This window comes from Notothenia coriiceps, unplaced genomic scaffold (assembly GCF_000735185.1).
Source record: "Notothenia coriiceps isolate Sejong01 unplaced genomic scaffold, NC01 NC01_scaffold00000339, whole genome shotgun sequence".
Classification (NCBI taxonomy): domain Eukaryota; kingdom Metazoa; phylum Chordata; class Actinopteri; order Perciformes; family Nototheniidae; genus Notothenia; species Notothenia coriiceps.
In genome coordinates this window covers 10,181,857-10,202,701 of record NW_011333040.1, presented here as the reverse complement: position 1 = coordinate 10,202,701, position 20,845 = coordinate 10,181,857, and the positions used below count along the sequence as shown (strand labels likewise).

Genomic DNA, 20,845 nt, shown 5'->3' with positions numbered 1-20,845 from the left:
TTATTATTATTATTATTATTATTATTATTATTATTATTATTATGTGAAGGCATTCTGCTCACAACATATACTTATTATAGTTTTCTGGGGAGATGATACAATACACACACACACACACACACACACACACACACACACACACACACACACACACACACACACACACACACAGCGCAGTGTATCCCTGCCACTGTGTTTAATGAGTGGGCAGAGACGGAGTGAGGCTTCAAGCCGCATCAGGGAACGCCGTCCCAGTTTCTAAATGCTTTCATCACTCACATTGATTCAAACAGGGAAACACACACACACACACACACACACACACACACACATAAACACCTACGTACGATGTGTGGTAATCCCATGTGCATGACGGGGAAGTATCGTAGCAGGATGGCAATAAAATAAACACATTTACATAAATAGTAGTAGAGTACTAGTATTTCAATTTGTTTCAAACTATATTCTTCTAATCATATTGGAGGCAAATATTATACTTTTTACTCCATTATCTGANNNGACATGCCTTGTCTTCCGTTGTGTAGAAAAACAAAGACACACGCTGCTGGATCCAGACAGCATAACTAATTAGGAACGAACACACACACACACACACACACACACATAAACACCTACGTACGATGTGTGGTAATCCCATGTGCATGACGGGGAAGTATCGTAGCAGGATGGCAATACAGTAAAATAAACACATTTACATAAATAGTAGTAGAGTACTAGTATTTCAATTTGTTTCAAACTATATTCTTCTAATCATATTGGAGGCAATTATTATACTTTTTACTCCATTATCTGACAACATAACTGACTTTGCACATTCATGTTATTCATAAATAATAACAATCAACTAAGGAAATATGAATATGATTACATGGCTTGGTTGAATACTGGATTCTGATTCGTCCATTTGTAAATTCAGAAGTTTGCTTTTTCTTGATAGCAGTCCCCCGCTAATAATAACATACCCTTGCTTAGGAAGCTTTGAACTCATATTCAAAGTCATATTAATCTGCAGAAAGGAGTCTGCTGTTGCCACGACATGACAAATTAGTTTTTTCTCTAACCATGGATTATTTATTTTAATATTCATACTGTATTTGGTGTTCATGAAAATCAGTGGAAGAGAAGGAACGAGCTCCAAAGCCAATGGAGAAAATAGGGACGGGAGACACACGGGAAATAAACACTGAAGGAAGCAGCAGCAGAGAGACTCTAGAGATTCACCCTGTCGGGGTTCTTTTCTCATTAACACCCGGCTCACTGCACATTACCCCTTACTTAATATACCTGGCAGTATGTGAAGTCATTAAAGATGGCTCCACGTTTACTAGCTACTCAATTAAAATGATGTTCACATTAATGGATCACTAATTATAATCCAGTAATACAATAGATATTATATTCCGAAAATGCCTATTCAGCAGTATTTTGCTATTCTAAGTGTACTTTGAGTGCAGTATTTCAACTTGTAACAGAGTGATATTACTACGTTTACTTATCAAAAAGATTTAAGAACTTCTTTTCACAGCTGAGTACTGTATTTTATAAAGCATATTAAACATGAAGGGATAATGTTGCTTCCTTTTCCCCTCTACTCTCCATGTGTTCCCCTTTCTTTCTCTATGTGTGCCTTTCATTTCTTCTCTCTCCAAGGACCCTCGACCTTTTCCTCTATTTTTTAAATAACATATCTCTAAAGCTGACTTTGTGTTTCATTCAATCGATAGATTCTAACCCAGGAGGACTGGAACGTGGTGCTGTATAACGGCATGGCCTCCACCTCTCCATGGGCGGCGCTCTACTTTGTCGCTCTCATGACATTTGGAAACTACGTGCTCTTCAACCTGCTTGTGGCCATCTTGGTTGAAGGCTTCCAGGCCGAGGTGAGAACACAATAAGCACAATATGTCATTCGGTTTGACCCTTTTACTTTAAAGAAAAGATTGCAATGATGGCTCTAATGCCAGGGGAGTGGAGTAACGATGAATGTCTAATTAACGAGCATCTCTCATCCACAACTGCGTGAATGCCGATGAGATTCTCTCGATGTTAATTAACTCCCGATGGAGTCTCACAGCCGCCGGTCCGGACTCTCATTACCTCTCTGTCACATCATGTGAGGCCCCACTGCTCGTAGAATGAAAGTGAGACCCGGTCCAAAACAAACCCACTGATGATTTCAGATCATCGATTCTTCCTCATCCAAATCATGTTGCCACGCAGTGAGCCTTCAGCTAGGAGAATGTCCTCGTTCGCTTCAAGGCGTTCAAAGAAAGGCTTAGTGGTGATTAATCGTATAATTGACAGCTATTGATGGACTGCTTGCTTGACAGAGATCAAATCCTGGCTGAGCCAACATTTCCTCAACCTCAACGAGAGCAACACCGAGGTCATCTTGTTTGGACCCCGACCTCCAGCCTCTCCGGTTGACATTCTGGGCTCCCTCAATAAAAGCATCCTCCCCTCTGTCACGAGCCTTGGAGTGACCTTCAATAGCGCTTTTACATTTGATAAGCAGGTCAGCACCGTAGTCAAAACCTGCTTTTTTAAATACGATTATTGGCTTAGACCAAGTCGTTTTTATCTTTTAAAGACCTAGAAAGGGTTATTAACGCCTTTGTAACCACGAGAGGTTGGACTACTGCAACGCTCTGTATGTGGGTATGGACCAGGTGTCGATTAAACGCCTGCAGCTAGTGCAGAACGCAGCTGCACGTCTTCTCACTGGCCACAAAAAGTGTCACCACATCACCCCAATTCTGGCCTCATTACTGGCTTCCAATTCGGTTCAGAATAGATTTTAAACTCCTTTTATTTGTTTTCAAAGCCCTAAATGGGCTGGCTCCGGCCTATATAGCCGAACTCCTCCATCGCTACACCCCAGCCAGAGCATTAAGGTCGGCTGACCAGCCAAACCCAGGCTCAAACCCCGAGGGCACCGAGCCTCCGCAGCGGCTGGCCCTAGGCTCTGGAACACTCTGGCCCAGACCCTAGGGGTTTTTAAATCGACACTAAAGACTCACTTCTTCTCCCTGGCCTTCTAGTCAGAGCGGAGCACGACTCCTGACATTTCCCTGTGTTTGATTTTTATATTTGCTGTTGTAATTTATTGTCTTCTGTTTGCTATCGCAGTAAAGGGTTTTTTATTGCATGTTCAGCACTTTGGCTCGACCAAAAAAACGTTTTTAAAATGTGCTATATGAATACAATTTGATTTGATAGTTAACTCACGATTAATCACGTAGTTTTTTTGTTCTAAATGTAGATTATACATTTTTAAGACTATAATCAACATTGAAAGAAAAATGCGATGAAAATGATTTCAAAGAGTCCCTCGTCCTCCACAATGTGGATCTGCCTTCAAGCTGCAGCGACCCATTAAGCTATCACTGTTGAAAATGTGTTGCTTTTGGAGTTGTCTATGCTTCTCCGTTGCAAACTATTCAGCATCGTGTTCCTTTGGAGGCCGGGGGCACTGCATCATCAACGCATGGCCAGCAATAGTAAAAAATCCATTTAAATGCATTTTTCAGGTTTGCAATCCATACTTTGCTGCTCCATCACTTCCTGATTTGGAACATGTTATCGTAGCCTTAACCTTCACAGCTCTAGTCAAAGATCAGTTTCTGATACTTCTCGTAGACTGTGAAAAAAATCCTTCCTGTGTCCAGGGTGATGCTAATCGGTCTGAGTCGGACGATGAGAAGAAATCAGATAACTTTGATGATGACGAGAAGGTCTCCCAGCTCAGAGACTCTGGTAGGTTAAATGACAGAATGTTTGTTTTAATACATTTCAAAATGTGTTGTTTGTTTGTATTGTTATAAAATGACTTTATGCCTCTACAGAGCTTAAAATGTACTCTCTGATGATGACAGCCAACGGTCATGTTGACCCTCGCGGCTCCATAGCTCCTCCAATAATCATGCGCACTGCAGCCACGCCCATGCCCACTCCCAAGAGCTCCCTGGGACCCGAGTCTGTCCTCGAGGACGACCTCATGTACAGAGAGGGGGTGCCTCAGTATGCCGATGCAGGACTGGGCTTTTCAGACTCAGGAAGTGTTCATGCAGACTCTCGCCGTGGAAGCGCCACCTCCATGGACCCCATAGCCTACGACCAGCATTCTCTGGTGAGTGGTGTCATGTTTTAGAAGCGTGGATATAATGCACTGACTTTGCCGAGTCAAGGAGCAGACAGACATATTAGACCAACTTCATCTACACAGACACAATGGTCCCTAATGGAGGACCACAAAGGGCCTGAAGATCCAATTATTCAAGTCTGTTGGGGTAACACCAGTCAGGCTTTCAATGACCTTTGAATTCTTTAAAGACTGCTCAGTGGACTGAGATGAACCTAAACTCACTTCTCAGTCTTATTTTACTTGAGATGTATGACTTTCTTTCTTTTTTTTTATTGCAACATCTTCAATTTACTACACAGTACAGAAGACAATTCAGGTTGCACAACATTTTGGATTAATTCAAGCCCATCCCTCTATCCTACATCCCTCCCACCCACTCCATAGACTATAATCTTTTTAGCTGCAGTCAAGCCTGTTAGCCATATTTTGCAAGTTTTCCCCGTAAGGGAAAGGTGAGATTCATCATTTAGAAGATGTACAGCAGGTTCCATTGGTAATCTCAACCCTATTAAATCTGTAAGGGTACTAATAACCTTCCCCCAAAAGTGTAATACTCCTGGACACTCCCATACAACATGTAAGAAAGAGCCAATGGTTCCCTGGTGACAAAATGAACAATACGGGTCAGGTACCAATCCAATTCTGTGTCTAATTATTGGTGTTAGATAGGATTATTACATGACAACATTTCAGATGTATATACTGATGGTTTGGGTTTTTTGAAGCACCCGTAACATTAGCCCAAATTGCATCCCAATCCAATTCTTAATTCTTGTAAAGTGGATATTTCCCTATCCCATGCTCTCATGCCTGATGTAGGCATATAGTTCTGGGAGTTAAGATTATTATAGATAAACGAAACTATTTCTTTGGGAGCGCTCTGCACCCAACTCAGAACAGGATGTTCTTTCAAATCTGACCCCCAGGGGACCCCATAGGCTTTACAGGCAGACCTTATTCTAAAGTAAAAGAAGAGAGAATGTTGATCAATATTATATTGAGAGACCAGTTTTTGAAAGTCATGAATACAATTTTCCCCATTAATGTCCTGAAGAGTTTTAATACCTTTATCCTCCCAAGCTTTGTTGTTAAATGGTTTGCCCCCAGTCAATAGGTTAGGATTGTTCCATAATGGAGATGACCTACACCACACACTCTTAAAGTTTAGGAATTCCCTTCTGCTCTGAACACTTTAATCATATAAGTTAAAATTGGACCGTACAGTAAATCACATTTTTTGGTAGATATACCTAAAAGCAGAAAGTAATCTTATCGGCGTTATTAAGTCTTGTTCCACATTCTTCCAAGATTACATTTTATCCTCATTTACCTTGTTCTCTCTATATAGCTGAGAGATCTTAATATGAATGCCCAATGATATAGTTTAAAATGTGGGCATGCCAATCNGGGGGGGGACTTCACTGGCATTGATCCGGAACATTGACCTTGTATAAAATTCACAAGTGGACCTTTAACAAAAAAGTTTGAGTACCCCTGATGTAGGTGAAGAAGAGGATGGGGCTGAGTACTATTCTCTGGGGAAAACCTTGGGTGACTGATGCTGTGGAATAGGAGTGTTTATGGAGGGAGATGAAGTGGGATCAGTATTATCGGTCTGATTATCTTAATCTTTTACCTCAGAAAATATTTGATGTCATAAAATTGATAGATTTTAACAACATACTTGCACATTCATGTGTTTGCATGTTAATATAATATATCAACACATTAGCCTACTTTATAGTTAGCTAACACTAGCTAGCTATCTAACATGTATTGTGTGTGTCTTTGTGTGTGTGTGCACGCATGGTAATTTTCTTCTTTTTCAATTATCAATTTGTTCAAAACGTTTTTTTCAACATGTTTAAAAAAATATGTAAATTATAAATAGTGAAAAAATACATAAGATAAAAAGCTTACCTTTGAAAGCAGTGGGCAGCAGAGAGGATCCAGTACGGGCTGATGATGGAGCCTCCACAGAGGTGATAACCATTGGTCTGTAGACTGACCTGCCACGGCCAGGCCCCATTCACTGCCTCTGTCCCCCCCACAATGCGAGTACTGGGGTTGGCAGAACTCACTCCACATTCTGAGGTAGGAGGAAAATTGTTTGAAGACAACCCCAAAAAATGCTAAAATTCCTTTCTCAAAGACTTTTGTATTTAGAGGTGCAAACGCACTACAACGGCCCAAAACACTTCCATTTCAAAAATCGGCAACAGCTTCAAAAACAATGCAAAAAAAGTGCGAAAAACACACGCAAATTAAGAAGTATCTTCACAAACTTGACATTACACGCACAGCATTACGCGAGCTACTAAAAGCGCTGCATACAGAAAATGCTGCAAATACAAAACGCTATGCCAACAGTGCCAAATTATCAACTGTAAAATCCCCAAACTTTTTTATGTCCCAGTTTCCGTTGTGTTGTGAGCTTCTTGCAGCGTTTTGTGTTTGCAGCCTTTCCTACCACATTGGCATGGATCGGCCACCGGAGGTTTGGTCACTTTATCCTGAGGTCTCACTGTGTGGCCGCCTAAATCCCACTTTCCGAAGAGATTCGATCATACCTCTTAATTGAATCAGGTTTATTGCCATAAACCAAACAAACGTAAACATAACATAACATGCATTAAACAAGAAATGAGCATTGCCTTGTAATTGTTCATACATAAACACAGTAAAGTTAGATACATTTAAAGTTACAATTATTCCTAAATTAAAACAATAAGAAAAAAGTACAATAAGAATATGACAATTTACTATGAAAAATTCATTATGTGCAATATATCAGAATTAAAATAGCTGTGGAGAGGTAGCATTCAATTAAACACAAATTACAGTAGTGTAGTTATGTTACAACTAGATAAATAGCTTACCAATGCATTGAAGTTTGACTCTGGCTGTGCAATATGAGCTACAAAAGAAAGAGTGACAAAAATGTATATTCAAATCCCAAATAAGATATTCAATATTAACTTAGGAGTTCTGACTGTACACAGCGTGTCCTGTGTACACAGTTATGATGCAGTGAAGGGTGTGGGGGGTGGGGGGGGGTACCTGAAAGTGAGCTGTGAGTGTATAGGTGCTCCATATTTACTTCCAGGCTGCAGCTTCATGTATCCTCTGGAGGATAGAGAACCTGCGCTGGTTTGAGTGTAGGACACATAGTCCTGCCTGCAGGATCAGGGAGGTGGGATCAAATACAGTCATGTGTGTATGATGGAGGGTCCTCTCTGACTACAGCTATAGCAAATATGTGTGTACATCCACACAATGTAAGAATTGCAGTTTTCAAGTTTCCCTTGAAATGTGTGTTGTGGGTCTTTACAGTGCTGCTATTCTTTCAATAATTTTTCTTTTCAATGGTAAGTTATGGCATCATGTGTTGTTTTATTTGTCCTTACCGACAAGTACTGTATACATGAGGAAAATATTGAATAATTGTTAATTTAGGATGTATATTGTCACGCAGCAATATAATAGCTCATGGCTATAAACCAAGAAGTCCTGATTTTTATTCAGCCGTTAGACCACACTGTGCACAAGCGCGCTTGAAGAACAAAGCTACTTTTCCTACGTACAGTTATATGAAAATAAGGTATGATATAGTATAATTGCAGTGTTAGTCATATAGTGGTGTAGGAATGAGTCCTAAAACCCTAAAATGAGTTAGTGTTTTACCACTTCCGGTTTCCTATATTGAAGTCACGTGTTCTTGGTTATAAGCCTCGAAACGTAAGAGATTTTCACATTTTGTCCAACGAAATATGTCAGAAAATACCCCACTGTTGAATGTCCAAACTAACAAGTGACTAAATGAGACTACTTAAAGACATCACGCCGAATATTAGCCGCCTTCAGCTCAGCGGCGTTGACTTTAAGTCTTTTAACCGTGCTGTAGTTCCTTTACCACTTTACAGCCTAGCCATGGCTTTTTATATCTGGCAATTGCATTTACGCCTCAAAAATCATAAACTGATGTGTGGAGAATATCCTACAGGACAAAACGTTTTAAGGATCAAAAGCTTTTCAGTATTCCAAAATCCAATGGAAAATCCCATTGCTTTTTGTGGAGGGAGCCCTTGCTAACTACCTGGTCGGTCAAACAAAACAAAAACAAATCATCCCTGCACCACTCTATTTAGTGGCAAGCAATCATTTAACATTAATTTAATTTCTTGATGTTAAGAAGGTTCCATTTAAAAGCCCTTTCATAACAACTCTACATTTGGATTGGATTGAATTTTCTTTCTTGAAATGTATTGGATTATATGAACAAATAAAGCACTAAACCAAGGGGAGGAAGAGAAACAGCACCTGTTGTAGCCAATATGCTCACACACAGCTCTCCCATAGTTGTTGTCCCAGGATTCAGCACACACCGGCACCCACCTGCGGCTCTCAGGGGAGTAACCCTCCAGCAGGAAGTTAGCCCCATGGAGACGAACTGTGGATCAGAGAGGACAACTCTGTTCAGCCACCATCATACTGCCGGACAGGATTTATTTATGTGTGATGATTTTAATGTCTTACAGCATTGAGACTCATCCTCTCCATGAAAACAGTCCTGTACACCATCACACCACTGGGAGTGGCTCAAACACCTTCCACCACTTTTGCAGGACTTCCCCAGTAAACACTGGTAGTATACTGCAAACAAACACACACACACACACACACACACACACACACACACACACACACACACACACACACAGTATAAAGCACACAGGAATCTGATGAGATGATAACAAAATGTAAAGAAGTACTGAGATCCTTTATTTAAATAAAAGTAGAAATACTATTGACTTGAAATACTCCATTACAAGTAAAAGCCTGAATTCAAAGAGTTCATTGAGTTAAGTACAACATTATTATAACCTGATGAACCTTTAGTGTCAAAAGTAAAAGTAATACAAATGCTGAATGTCTCTTTCTACAGTAAGTAAGTAATAATACTTGAGTAAATGTACTTTTAAAAATGAATTTCATGTAATGACAGAACTCACAGAAGTACCAGAGCAGGATGCCGGCGAGAGCCAGGAGGAGGAGCCCACACAGACAGCCACACAGGACCCGCTTCCAGGGACACTTCTGTTGTCCTGCAAGGGGGGACAAGAGGAACGTACTGTGATACATCTTAACAAGTGAACAAAATGTAAATGCATGTTATTAAAGATTTGCACACTCACACTTACTGTAGATATACGGCTCTGCAGAAGAGACAACACATACTGTAGCTGACTATCTCAAATACAGTATAACACATAATACAGCATCAATACATTCAAGCCACTACCCCAATTATGTTAATGTCAATTCAAACCTTTGACCAAAAGTTGGACGTTTGAACACCTCATATTATCATTTTGACACCTTCATCTTTTTGTTTCGATTGAAATTCTATATTATCATTTAACGTTCAACTAATGTGTACATACTTTAAAACTGTAACACCTTCTTAAACATTACAAGCAGTCATCATAGCAGCCTAATAACCATCTTCTGTTTCTTTTTGCTGAAGAGAGGATATATTTGAGAACAGGTGATATATTTTATTTCAGCTTATTACCCGTCTATGGCTGCCATCATTTTCAATGTTCAAATGTGTTGATATTGATCACAGCATCAATGGCAGGAGTTGTAGTTGTTTATCCAGTAGGGTGGAGCTTGCTTGAAATCTTTAGAAAAGCTAGAAAGGGATGTGATCTTCTAGAAAGTGAATCATAAGATGGATCTGCTTCTTCTCCAATCATATTGCTACAGGCTGGAGAGTGCGCTCTGTATCACCAGCAGGGGATACAGTGTGTCATATAATCAAGGGAAGTGAATCAGCTTTCTCCCACCTGAGAAATATCACCAATATGCCTCGAAATGTAAACAAACAAGATGCTGAAAAGCTCATGCTTTCATCGGAAGTACAAACGACTGGACTACTGTAATGCCATTTCTACAGGTCTACGAATACAGCGGAGCAAACAAAGACAAAAGAGAATTAGTCTGCACCAGTGGCGGTTCTACGGGGTGGCACGGGGTGGCAGCTGCCACCTCAGAAAAATGCCTTGCCACCCCAGCTGCCACCCCATTTGGCAGCTTTGTTTTGAAAGAAAAGTTGTGGCTCATCGGACATTTATGAGAGAAAATCTCTAATGTCCGAGTGCAAGTGAATGCAGCACAAGACGCGAGCCTTGTAACCCCTCCCCCCACCTGGCGCGAGCTTGGAAATATGATTGGCGGCGATTTCATTTGAACGAGAGGACAGCACAAAACGAGAAGCATTTCGGATACAAGTAGACAGAAGCAGTGGTGTAGTGGGCGTTGGACGCGGGGGTACGCCGTACCCCCACTTATTTGAAGCATGATTTCTTTTTTTAATAGTCTAATACATCTAAAATCATTGCCAGTGTTATCAGTTGCAAGTGTGTGTTTGTTGTATTAATGACGAAAACATAATAGGGAGATTTCACAGTAAATATAATAAAAACGTAGCTCAAACATTTATGCAACTTGATTTGAAGCGTGTGTGTGTGAGGGGCAGAACCGTGTGTGTTGGGTGACCAGGTGTCCCGCACTGTGCGGTACTGCACACACAGCATTTTTATTATTTGTCCCGCGTCCCACACATTGAGACTATGTCCCGCATTTGAGTGATTGTCGCGCAGAAAGGCCGGATCGGTTCGCTGACAGCATCATGTAAGTTGCTGCAGTACATCTCTATATACATCGGTACAACTATAAGACCCCACGGTTTGATGATTGATAGGTGTGTGGGCTGTCTTTAATTTTGACACAGAGAACAATGGGGGCAATCCACCCTTATCCACAATGTAAAGTAATTCACACAGCCTCTTCCCTCTCCTCTCTGTGAGGAGCAGCAGGTTCAGCTTTCAGAACAAAGTAACAAAAAACTAAAATGGCATTAATTTTTTTAAATACTTCGTGTAGTAATATATATGTATTTATTTTTCTTCTCAAGAGAGCACCAGAATGTNTCCTGTTAACGTCGATTGACGTAGTTGTTCCCAATGTTTTTGCATCATAGGTCTGATTTTAGTATGTTTAGCGTACGTCAATATTAGTAGTTCCTTTATTTCAAGTGATATAGCATGGTTGGATCTATATGTTAGTTTCACAAATGAAAAGGCCTTGGACCTGTCTTCAATTAAAACTTGCTATTGGTGGTCAAGTAAATTAACTGTGAAAGAGTGAATCTTAATGACAAAAGAACCTCCCCGTCTGTGGGGTGTCGCTCTGTTTGTATAGGTAAGATGCTGTTACATTTCTCAGTCAGTAGGAATTGTGATATCAAATAATAAGAGTATAGCTAAAGTAGGCACTCGTCTCGTTTCTTTCTGATGTAAAGTCAAGGTTGTAACTGTTTGCAATGAAGTTGTGGGGCGCTGAACTGTTCCTTTGATTCTTTTGAATTATGATAGTAATTACTGGTCTTTCAAATTTGAAGGAGGGTGAGCAAGCATCTTGAGGAACGTTCATCATTAACTCCTCCAAAAAATATAGTTTATTTAATAATAACACTGAATATGTGAATCATAACAGTGATTGACAGCTGATAGGAATAATATGATTGTTAATATTATCATATTCATACAGACACACATCGATGAGACAGTTAATTAATGTACTTATTGCAGCAGTCTGCATATTTGGTACCCCTGCTGGTCTAAGAGTTAAACCAACTCATTCAGTTAAAATTCATTAAATTACGTGTGCCTCCTTATATATTTATATTTAAGGCTTTACTGATGTGCCACAATAATGTCACCTAATGTTATTGAGTTAAAATATCAATATTGTGGCTTTCCAAGTTAACATTGATGGATATGACTGCGATTAAATCAGCATATACTTCTGCCAGGGGATGCCACCCCTGAAATTCTCCTGCCACCCTCTTGCCACCCCATGAATATTTGTCTAGATCCGCCCCTGGTCTGCACTACATTCCTTCAAAAGGTATACAAAGCTCTTATACCAATGATTTTCTACCGTTTGATGTCTCTGCTTCTAAATATTCCAGAAGTCCCCTAAAATAAAATTGGGAAGGCGGCTTTTATCCACTTCACCCCCAAACTGTCAGTCAACTTTTAAAGGACAGATGAAAACCTATATTATTTTCATTGTATTCATTTTTTCATATTTCTTTCTTACTTTAACTGAGCAGGTTACATGTTTGTAACTTTTGGATTATTTTATTGTATTACTTATTTTGACTATTGGACCTTCTTGTATTATTGGAATCATGTACACATGCTGTATGATGTGTGCTTATATGTTTTAAAATGTGACTTTAATTGAATTGTCTTGTGTTTTATAATTGTCTCATGTTCTGTTTTTCTTGTGTTGTCAAGCCAACTGTTAAAACACTTAAAGCTCCACCGTGTTTATAAAAAGTGCTACAGGGATAAAGCTTTTTTATTATTTATTATTCCAAGGGACTATCCAACCTTGTACCAGTTGCCCCTCCTTTTATTCTCACGTATGCATCTTCGTAAAGTCATTGTCTTGGTTAAGGAATAACAGCAATGTTTAATAAATGATAAAACAGCAGCAGGAAATTAGAAGAGTCTTAAAGTCAGCTGACTCTTGTGTGCTCCTAGTCATACTTTTCTAATGGTTTCCAGTGGTGGAAAATTACTGAGTACATTTACTCAAGTACTTTAGGTACAGATCTGAAATACTAGTATTTTCTAAACAGTACTTTCTTTCTGAGTAATTACTACTCCACGACAATTTTAAAGGGAAAAACTGTACTTTTACTTCACAGATGTTTACATAGAAAACTATGAATATCTTCAAAAGATGATGTTTTTTATGTAGATTAAACCTAAAGTACACCTAAAACAATGACTGGGTTTACAGAAACTTAAACAACATTTACATGAGCAAATTTGAATAATTCTATCCTCTAATGTTTTCTATCGTGACTTTGTTTGCTGCCATAAACCATTATGGTAACAGACAAAACAAAAGTGCAGCAGCCAAATATCTTGTTTAAAAACAGAAGCAGGCGTGGGTTCTATTGCTCATTAATTAAACCTTTATTTATAAGAAAACATATCAAAGTTACCTAATCAAGCTTTAAGCAAGGTGGGGTTTCTGTTTGTAAAATAAAAACAATTGAATGATGATGATATGAACACTCAGAGTGGATTTTTCTCTTGTACACAGATTTGTTTTACACAGTGCTTCACATAAAGGCTGGAGACAAAATATCATCATGTATTACCTTTCCTCTGTGCGGGCTCAGGTGCTGCTGCGGGGGGGGCAGAGTGGTGGGTGTTGATGGTGTTAGGAGTAACAGCAACATAGCTGGGGATCTCTTGTGGACGGCACGGGTAGAGACCCTGTTGGGGGGCTTCTGATGGGGTTCTTCTTTCCTCATGTTGAAAGCCTCTGTTGTCATAGATGGGACTGGCCTGGTACTGTGAAGAGATAGGAATAGAAACATTTAACGATAACACAAGATAAACATCATTTTAATTAATCAATTCTCAGGTGAAGAGTAAACTGTTGAATATGTTAAAATGTACAAATGTTCTCTTTACTTCTTACCTGATTATCGTTCATACTGAAACTGCCTGGGGAGGAGGACTGTTCCACCTTGATGAGGTTTCACAGGTATTACAAGAAAAATGAATGAGTCACAAGTCGTAATGACTGCACCTAAACTGTAGCATTCATGAAAGCAATTTTCATCAAACCAAAACATTAGTTCCAGAGAAACAACATGAACACTACATACCCGAAGTACTCAGGTTTTTAAAGAAACAAGCTCTCACAATTTCCAAAATACATCCAAAAATGCTCACACACTCGGCTTACACACACAATGATGGACCTACGTTGATATTCCCCGATTCCCGCGGCGCTCTGTTCCCCTCTCCCTGTTTCTGACCATTCCTTTATGTAATCAACAGCCATGGCCACTCCTCCTGCACTGTGTGCTCATGCCAGCCTGTTGTGTGCCAACTGATTTATTCAACACTTCAAAATGACATGTACAAACAGCAAGTATTAACGAAGGCAATCACCGACACTCATTATCTGCTGCCCAAAGCCAGGATATAAGATAGGGTGAATGAAGTGAAAATAATGAGCAGTCTTTTGATTTTTGACAGGGAAACCTCATTCCAGTACTAAATGCAGCTGTTCCTGCATGTCATATTGTATAGGTGTATTGGAAGATTATGCACCAATATTGACTTCAAAGAACAGTTTGTGGAGTTGGAAATGTACAAATCCTGTCTTGAAAGATTAGCCAAGTAATGAAGATGGTAGGCACTGCTCTATTCAAAAAAAGTTAACATGTGACAGGCGCTCACTGCTTGTTTATCAATCCAAAAGCTGCCATTCACCTATGGAAAAAAGAGTTTTAGTTGAGTGAAACTGCATATATGAAGATGTTCTTACGTTGTGCTATTGTTGGTCCTCCTAAAGATAAATGTCTGCTCATTAATCAGTAACTCCCAAACAAATATGTAAATAAGTAGCCTTTAAAACAGAGTTGGCCGAAAGGACTTTCAGACCCTGTGAATGTTTAACCCAGTGTTGTCCTGTGGCAGGAAGAGAAAGGAATGACAAGTGACAGTCATTGAGTAACAGACGAAAGAACAACCACACCTGCACCTTTTGATGTGTTTTAACATATAGGCCTTTGAAGAGAAAAAGGGTATGGATAATAAAGCATTGCAATAATAGGTGTTTTCTACTGGAGCCTGATTGTAAGCTGTTAAGGTTATTTACAAACAAAATAAGAAAATAAAGAATCCTTTTGGTTTATATTTGTGTAACCTTTTGGAACAGTCTATCCAAATCACTTCATATTTCCGCCCTTACCCCCAGCAGTGTCTTTCCAGGTTTTTGACGAATTCTATTTTTTTATGTACCGCATCTGATACATTAGATTCTGAAAATGCATTGTGTTTAGTAAGCTGGTAAAGCTTTAAGCTCTTTAACAACAAATTAATAATTTAAAAATAAAAAATATAAACTTGCAACAACAACAACCAATTGTATCAATCTTTTAAAATCTGCAGTGTAAAGGCAATATTGGCCACACAAAACTCAGTTGTATTGAATTTTGCTGGCCAAGTGGCACCATCTAGTGTCCAGCTAGAAAATGTAATTTATTTATTTGTCTTGATTATCAAGTAGAAAACAAATAAATGATTTAATCTGCACCTTATGTCAGGTAGACTTATTCTTCTTTGTTTTTTGCATCTGTGATTAAGAGTTTTCTACAGTGTTGCAGTATCACATGGTACCAGTGTTTTTCCATCCATTTAAAGTCAAAACTGTTCCACAAAATAAAAATGTGCTCAGATTGCAGGTCCACCCTTTGAGAAACTTTATGAATCAGACTATCATTATAATAAACTGAGGCTGGCCAACAACATTGTCTCTGACCACACCCATGTCCTGAACAGAGAGTATGAATAGTTGCCATCAAATCAGACAGTGTCCCATGATTTAATAAAGTTAGACTGAAGCACTCTTTTGTGCACCAGTTAATCCTAAAATAAAATAGTTGTTTCCCAGGTCTAATGTACGTTATAGGGCCTTGAACATATTGTCCTCGGGATTGTTGTGTTAAATGTCTGTGTCCTTGTTTCCTGATTTTTGTCCTTGTTAATGTTGTATGAGACAAAGTCTTATTGTACTTAGTTTCCCATAATAATAATAATAATAATAATAATAATAAGTAAAAGATTCAGTGGATTTAGACAATCAATAACAAGACAGTGGTTTCATACAAACTATTTATTCTTCTATTTGAATCCAGAGTTAAATATTAAACAGTTTTGCACAATATGTATCATTAAACAAAGGACTAACACTGGAGTCATGATACCATGAGTCGAGCCCACTCTGCTCATTGAGTAGGCTGCTGGTATACAGTGGTAGCAGAATCACTGTTCACAGCAAGGGAGTTAACAGATGCTCGAACCGTTTGGAATTTTAACAAAGACTGTTTCAGGAAGAGAGAGAGCTCCCTACAGCTTCTGGATAATAACAGCTGAAGCTCCGCCTCCTCCGTTGCAGATGCCTGCCAGCCCGTACTGGCCTGACTGCAGGTTGTGCACCATGTGACCCACAATTCTCGCCCCAGACATCCTGAAGGGACAAAGAGAAAAAGTTTAAGTTGTAATCCATTACATTTGTTCGGATATCAAACTTTTTTTGTGTGTAATGTTAATGAAAAACTGAGAAACTTAAAGTCAGCTGAAGGTAGATGTGAGGCAAAGGTTTGAATATAGCCTGAATTGTAAATGTAGTAATGGAGTCGTGCAGGAATTAGTCCTGAAAACCTGGGAATGAATAAGCATTTTAGCTCTTTGGGTTCAAAATCTGTAGTTTTTGGTTAGATGGCTAAAATAATATATGTGGTTAACACAACCTAAAGAGATTTTTATGCTTCGTTTTAAGACATAAAATATTAAGTAAATAGCCCACTTGTGAATGTGCTAAATGTAACAAATGTCTAAATGAGAAATCTAAACATTAGCCACCTTTAGCTTAGCAGTGGTGACATGACTGTGAGGTAGTTCCCTTATAGCCTAGCGATAGCTTTTAACTTCTTTCGGTTGCATTTACACTTCAAAAATCCCAAAAGTGGGGTTAATATGTGGAGATTATTCTGCTGAACAAAACATGTAAGTATCATGTTTGTCAGCCACAGATTTGTTTTATTCTGTAAAGATCTAATTGCTTTATGTCGAGGGAGCCCTTGGGAAAGTAACTTCCGGGTCGGCATACAACAATCTCTCATCACCGCACCACTTTAATAATTGGTCTGAGTTGCTTTAGCAGATCAGATTAAAAATGGTTGGGTTTCTCTGCATTCCAGGTTTACCAGTCAATGTTTAGGAGTCCCTCAGCACTTACCCAATGGGGTGTCCCAGTGAGACAGCGCCCCCGTTAATGTTGACCTTTGCAGGGTCGATGTCCAGCATCTTGATGTTGGCCAGCACGACCACGCTGAAGGCCTCGTTGATCTCCCACATGCTGATGTCATCCTTTGTCAGCCCTGCTGCATCCAGGGCCTGACAAAAACACACATATTTTATTTCAAGCATATTTAACCAGAATACAAACGTAACACATGAACTAGCAGAATATATGCCTCCACCAGATATTGTTTACATCCTTGTCTGTCAAAAATATCATACAAATAATTGAATGATGCAGTTAGGAAAGTATAAGTATCAGATCAGTCTCAGTATGAACAGATAAAGGCTGTTACCTGCTACAGAGATAGGGGTAGTGGTGTTTTTATTTTCGTCACAGATTGAAATGAAAGGAGATAACATTTATTAAAAGAAGTTTAAATTGGCAGAGCCCCTTCGATTTCATTGTTTGCCCTTAAACAAAGAAAACGTTGAATAAGGTCAACTTGAGCTGGAACATCTGAAATGCAGCTGTATTTAACATCATGCTTTCCTATACATCGTCCTTTTCTGCATTTTAATTCACCCACTCCAGACAACTGAAAAATATATAATGTTTGTTGCTGTTTAGGTAGTCTAATGCATGAGAAACTCAGGCTAATGCATCTTATAATGCAAAATATATAAGCAGATTATAACATTCATTCTGCTGTTTCGATCTTTATACCAGTTATATTGAAGAAGCAATAATAAAAAGTTGACAGTAAAGGTTTTCACCGCCTGCTTAAACTTTTTCTTTTTCAAAGACATACATAAGGGCCAGGACAATGCTCACACACATTACAAAAAGAACAGGACAATAACATGAGTCTTGTAATACATGATTTACTTCATAACATAGATATACTTTCATTTTTTATAAATAAACATTTATATATTTTTCTCCGGTTCTAAATTAACTTTCTCCATTTGGAGGCAGCTTCTTCCATACTTTAGAGGTTCAGAAAGTCCTTGAAGAAATTTCAAAATGAATAATAAAATGTTATCAGAATTCCAGGATCATTTATTGTCTTTGTGCAACACGGGGTGGCACGACAAAATGCAGCTGCATTAACAAAGAAAGGGGAATTTCTGATCGAATGTTTAAGCACCAAGCATCAATGAACTGAGTCTTCCCTCTCTTGCTCCATTCAAATAGTTACATTACTTATTACATTTTACATGATAATTTATAATCTGTTAACAATAACATTGAAAAAGTAAAACTCACAATACTGTGTATAGTAATATTTAATACAGCACTGCATGTTTACCTTTTGGGGTCCTATTGAATAAGAGCTATATATGAATAATATACATAGAACAGTGTTTACCTGGTGGGGATTGATCAACAACCATCATATACCCAATATTTAGGGACTACTAAAACTTAAAAATACCAATATCAGACTCACCTTTGGTACTGCAAATGCAGGAGCGATGGCGAAATCAATGGGTGCAAGAGCAGCATCAGCAAAAGCTATGAAAAAAAGATATTTAACATTAATCCTTCGAGTTAATAAAAAATATGACAATGTGTGTGAAGTGTGATTATGCGTGTGCTTACAGACGATCCTGGCTAGTGGAGTGACATTGAGTCTCTTTGCAGCATCTGCTGTCATCAAGACGAGAGCTGCTGCTCCATCGTTCAGCGTGCTGGCGTTGGCTGCCGTCACCGTGCCTACCATGCAAGAGACCAATGGGAAATGGACTTCATTTAAACAGCACCTCTGTAGTCTTCTGACCACTCAAAGCGCTTAACACTACAAGTCAACATTCACCTAATTACATATACTCCACAATCAGAACAAAAAGAGAAATATGGGCTGAAATGTTGATAATATTGCAAAGTAATTTGCAGCAGTTTAATAAAACTTGAATAACATGCACAGCAGTATATACAGTTAAAACAGGAGGGAAGGTAAATAACTAGAATCCAAAATTAAAAGATGCAAAATAAATGTAACAATCTGTATGATGACCTAATGACTATTCTGAAAAGCATGTTTAGTTGGACAGAAATGGCTTCAAGTGATTCCCCAATTCGAATGACAAATGACTAAAAGCAATGGTTGGTTACCGTTCTCTTTCTGGAACACTGCCCTCAGTTTGGGGACTTTGCTGAAGTCGACCCTCCTCCACTCCTCATCCTCAGACACGACCACATCGGCTTTACCTACGAAACATCACCAGAATCAGATATGGTGCACTTCTTGAAGAAATGTACCTAAGGCCGGCCCTACATCAGCTGTACCTCTCTGGGGAATGCTAACTGGAACGATCTCCTTGGCCAGCACTCCGGACTCGTACGCTGCCTTGCTACGGGTATACGAGGTGATGGCATAGGCGTCCTGCTCCTCTCTGCTGATGTTGTTGTTCTTGGCTGTGTTTTCTGCGCAATTGCCCTGTTGGACAGTAAGGCAAACACAATGATTATGAAACTGATAAAAAATACACTGGGACTGCTACTGCTTAGATGTCTGTTTGGTGTGTCAGGGCCTATATATTCAGAAGTGAAAATGACACAAGAAGTATTTATTTCGTCCTTTTCCACCTGATGCCCTGTAAACACCTAATGTTTAGTTTCAAACGAGGTTTTAAGCTTGAGTACTGTAAGAATATACACGTTAACAATTTACATTTAAAAAAATACATTACTCCCAATATTTTTTATTACCTTTCACCTAGTAAAACAATTTAAATATATATTTCACTTTCACTGGTTTCCCTGATCAGCCCCTGCACTGGGTCAAACCCAAACTCTTAGTTATATATCACACAGGCTCCGCCCTCTACTGGACTCTATGGGTACTACCTCTCAACCATACTATGCGAGCATTCATCAACTGAGATATCTATAACCGTAGCCGGGGGCAGGCCTACCTGAATGCGTGCACAAGCCCACCTTATATAAGGCAGCCAGCAGGTGGGTACGGGGGGGCCGCGCGCAAGAAGACCGGAGAATTCAGGCCCATTCTGGATCTTCGCAGCCTGAATCTCCACATTGCCATCCATCCATCCATCTTCTCCCGCTTATCCATGGTCGGGTCGCGGAGGTAGCAGTTCCAGCAGAGAGCCTCAAACTTTATTTTCCCTGGCCACATCAACCAGCTCTGACTGGGGGATCCCAAGGCGCTCCCAGGCCAGCGAAGAGATATAATCCCTCCACCTGGTTCTAGGTCTACCCCTTGGTCTCTTCCCAGCTGGAGGCGCCCAGGTGGCACCCTAACTAGGTGCCCGAACCACCTCAACTGGCTCCTTTCGACGCGAAGGAGGAGCGGTTCAACTCCGAGTCCCTCCCGGATGACCGAACTTCTCACCTTATCCCTAAGGGAGACACCAGCCACCCTGCGGAGAAATCCCATCTCGGCCGCTTGTACCCGCGATCTCGTTCTTTCGGTCATGACCCATCCTTCATGACCATAGGTGAGGGTAGGAACGAAAATGGCGCGGTTGCCTTCTGGCTCAGCTCCCTTTTCGTCACAACGGTGCGGTAAAGCGACTGCAGTACCGCTCCCGCTGCTCCGACCCATCTCACGCTCCATTGTTCCCTCACTCGAGAACAATACCCCGAGATACTTGAACTCCTTCACTTGGGGTAAGGACTCATTCCCTANGCGTGTGTGTGTATGTGTGTGGGTGAGCTGAAGACAGAAGGAGGCTCAGGAGGTGTTGACTGTGGAGATTAAAGTGGAATTAGAGAAAGCAGAGCGCAGAAAAAATACGAGAGAGA

The 20,845-nt window shown here is 39.8% G+C and overlaps 2 protein-coding genes across 2 annotated transcripts in view; both read right to left on the bottom strand.

The window, feature by feature from the left end:
* Positions 1 to 14,088, bottom strand: part of LOC104945273 (transmembrane protease serine 2-like) — a 24,571-nt gene extending 10,483 nt beyond the window's left edge. The window contains exons 1-9 of the mRNA XM_010770924.1: positions 14,029 to 14,088; positions 13,739 to 13,786; positions 13,413 to 13,608; positions 9,178 to 9,270; positions 8,702 to 8,818; positions 8,486 to 8,615; positions 7,226 to 7,342; positions 7,045 to 7,082; positions 6,083 to 6,254 (exon numbers count right to left, since the gene is read on the bottom strand). Of these exons, the coding sequence (XP_010769226.1) occupies positions 6,083 to 6,254; positions 7,045 to 7,082; positions 7,226 to 7,342; positions 8,486 to 8,615; positions 8,702 to 8,818; positions 9,178 to 9,270; positions 13,413 to 13,608; positions 13,739 to 13,753 (878 nt within the window). The 5' untranslated portion in view covers positions 13,754 to 13,786; positions 14,029 to 14,088. The remainder of the gene's footprint in view (positions 1 to 6,082; positions 6,255 to 7,044; positions 7,083 to 7,225; positions 7,343 to 8,485; positions 8,616 to 8,701; positions 8,819 to 9,177; positions 9,271 to 13,412; positions 13,609 to 13,738; positions 13,787 to 14,028) is intronic.
* Positions 14,089 to 15,928: 1,840 nt separating this feature from the next.
* On the bottom strand, positions 15,929 to 20,127 carry acat1 (acetyl-CoA acetyltransferase 1). Its single transcript, XM_010777321.1, has 7 exons — positions 19,996 to 20,127; positions 19,367 to 19,577; positions 19,193 to 19,288; positions 18,680 to 18,793; positions 18,528 to 18,592; positions 17,072 to 17,229; positions 15,929 to 16,300 (listed from the first exon to the last, which is right to left on the bottom strand). Exons 1-7 carry the CDS (start codon positions 20,125 to 20,127, stop codon positions 16,180 to 16,182), a joined length of 897 nt encoding a protein of 298 aa, XP_010775623.1. The 3' UTR covers positions 15,929 to 16,179.
* Between the last annotated feature and the right edge of the window lie 718 nt (positions 20,128 to 20,845).